The sequence below is a fragment of the Monoraphidium neglectum genome (genome assembly GCF_000611645.1).
Source record: "Monoraphidium neglectum strain SAG 48.87 unplaced genomic scaffold scaffold06555, whole genome shotgun sequence".
Taxonomy (NCBI): domain Eukaryota; kingdom Viridiplantae; phylum Chlorophyta; class Chlorophyceae; order Sphaeropleales; family Selenastraceae; genus Monoraphidium; species Monoraphidium neglectum.
The window spans coordinates 1-2,154 of NW_014007089.1; the positions used below are offsets into that span (position 1 = coordinate 1).

Below are 2,154 nucleotides of genomic sequence, written 5' to 3' on the forward strand. Positions count from 1 at the left end.
ACTGGGGATTGTTGTCAATTTTACTGGTGTTGGCAATTGCTATCAACTCCCACACCACCCCAGGATAGAATCAGCACACAGTCATTGAAAAAAACATGTGGTAAACATGACCAAGACCTCATAAACTCGCACACACAGGAACACTCGCAACGCCCCTCCCCAACGGCGCCTGCGCGGCGCACATTACACACAACGTCACCACCCCCTGGTCCCAGCCGGCGACGCCCGCGGCGCGTCGCTGGTCTCGTCCCCCGCCCTCAGCTCGCGGCTGGGGCCGCCGCCGCCACCTCGCTGCCGCTGGCGGCGCCGGGTCCCGCCTGGCCCATCACGTCTGACACGATCCACTGCAGCAGTGCGTTGTTGACCGCCTCGGGCTGTTCATCTTGGGGGCAGTGGCCGGCCTGGTTTGGGGGGGCGGCAAAAATGTGGTAAGGGTCGAAGGGACGGTACACCAGGGTTCAGTAGCCGGGGAGGGGGGCATGAAACCCGCACATGAGAGGCAGCAGTCAAGGAACTGGGATGAGCAGCTCTCTGGTGCATCCAGAGGCATCCAGTGGGGAATGAGGGAAGACATCTATACGCTAAGGCAAGCACGCCGCGGGCCCGAAATCTCGCGCGAGCGCACCGCAGCCCAGCGGCGCTCCCCCCCACCACCCCGCGCACCTGCAGCCGCACCGCCTTCGCGTTGGGGCAGAGCGCCTCCATCTGCGCCGCGCGGCCCGCGGCGTCGTTCAGCGGGTCCAGCACCCCCTGCAGCACCAGGGTCGGGCCACGCCAGGCGTCAGCCACAAGCCAGTTGAGGGCCCTGGGGGGCGGCAGGTAGAAGACGCTGCGGAAGACGTCCGGGCTGCGGCCGTCGCAGGCGGCCCTGGGGATGTTGCGGGGGAATTGTGGTGGTAGTTTGGAGGGTAGTTTGGAGGGAGGGGAGGGCGTGCACCAGGCTGCGGGTCGAGCATCAGCTGGGCACGTGGAGGTGGTTCAGTTGCGTGAGTGGAGGCCGCCGATGCTGACATGTCCAGTCAGCAGGGGCGGAGCGCTCAAAATAAAGAAGGGGACGCATGGCGACCACGTTCTTGTCGTCACAATTACCAGTGGCATGCCCAGAAAGGCAGCCCAGTCGCCGCAAACCAAGGCGCCCCCTCCAACGCGGCCCTGTCCCACCCGACCGGCCCGACGACGCCCCCTCCCAAATGCCCGGATCTTGGTGACTCATCGCCCCACCTGAAGATCTCCTGCTCAAGCCACGTGTCCGCCCTCTCAGGCGCCGTAGGGTACAGCCACTTGAGCTGGCCGGCGATGGAGCCCTCCAGGTACGCCATGAGCCCCGCGGTGACAGCGCTCGCCACCCAGGCGGGGGGAGGGGACTTGGTCTTGGTCGCGTGCTCCTGAATGTCGAAGCTCGCGTCGATGGGGCCTGTGTGGATTTTGGGGGGGGGCGTGATGCGTGTTACTTAGTGAACGAGCGAGCGCGCGGTTGCGTGTGCACGTGCTAGAGGTCGTGTGCATATGTGCGGAAGGGCAACCAGAGTGCCGCCGACTTCTCCAGTGGCCGCTCATGTCCGCGACCGTGTGTCTGACCGCAGCCGCAGCATCGATGTCCCCCGCCAACCCAGCCCACGGACCCCGGCAGCAGCGCACCCTGACCAACACAACCTAAAAGCGCGCAATCAAGAGCTCAAAATCAGCTAGGGCAAGTTGATGACGTCCCACACCTGCGCTGTTGACCAGGACGAGGCCTTTCACCAGGTCTGGGTAGTCCGCGGCCATGGAAGCTGAGATGAAGCCGCCGATGCTGTTGCCCACCAGCACCACGGGCTCCTTGGCCACGCGGAGAACGAAATCCCTGGGGGGTTTCGTGTGTTGTGGTTTTAGGGTGATGAGGGGGATGGGAGCTGACGTGAGAGTGCAAGGAGTTGGGTGATGGGCTGTTGGTTGTGGACCAGGAGGCTGCTGCTGTGGGTGCACTGTGGAAATGAACACGCAAGGGGATGGGGGTGGACGGCAGGACGGGAGGGCGACGGCCGCCTGGCCCCACCGCACCGGCACATGCCCAGACCCCGTCACTTGCAAGGGCCAACGCTGAACAGAAAGGCATACGCCCGCGCGCCCACGCCCACGCCCGTGCGCGCACGCACACACACACGCACACACACA

General features: G+C 64.9%; 1 protein-coding gene across 1 annotated transcript; it reads right to left on the minus strand.

The window, feature by feature from the left end:
* Positions 1-257: 257 nt before the first annotated feature.
* MNEG_16592 (hypothetical protein) lies at positions 258-2,048 on the minus strand (the record flags this gene model as incomplete). The annotated part of the gene is made up of 5 exons (XM_014034938.1): positions 258-401; positions 664-868; positions 1,222-1,414; positions 1,713-1,843; positions 2,041-2,048. 5 exons carry the CDS (start codon positions 2,046-2,048, stop codon positions 258-260), a joined length of 681 nt encoding a protein of 226 aa, XP_013890392.1.
* Between the last annotated feature and the right edge of the window lie 106 nt (positions 2,049-2,154).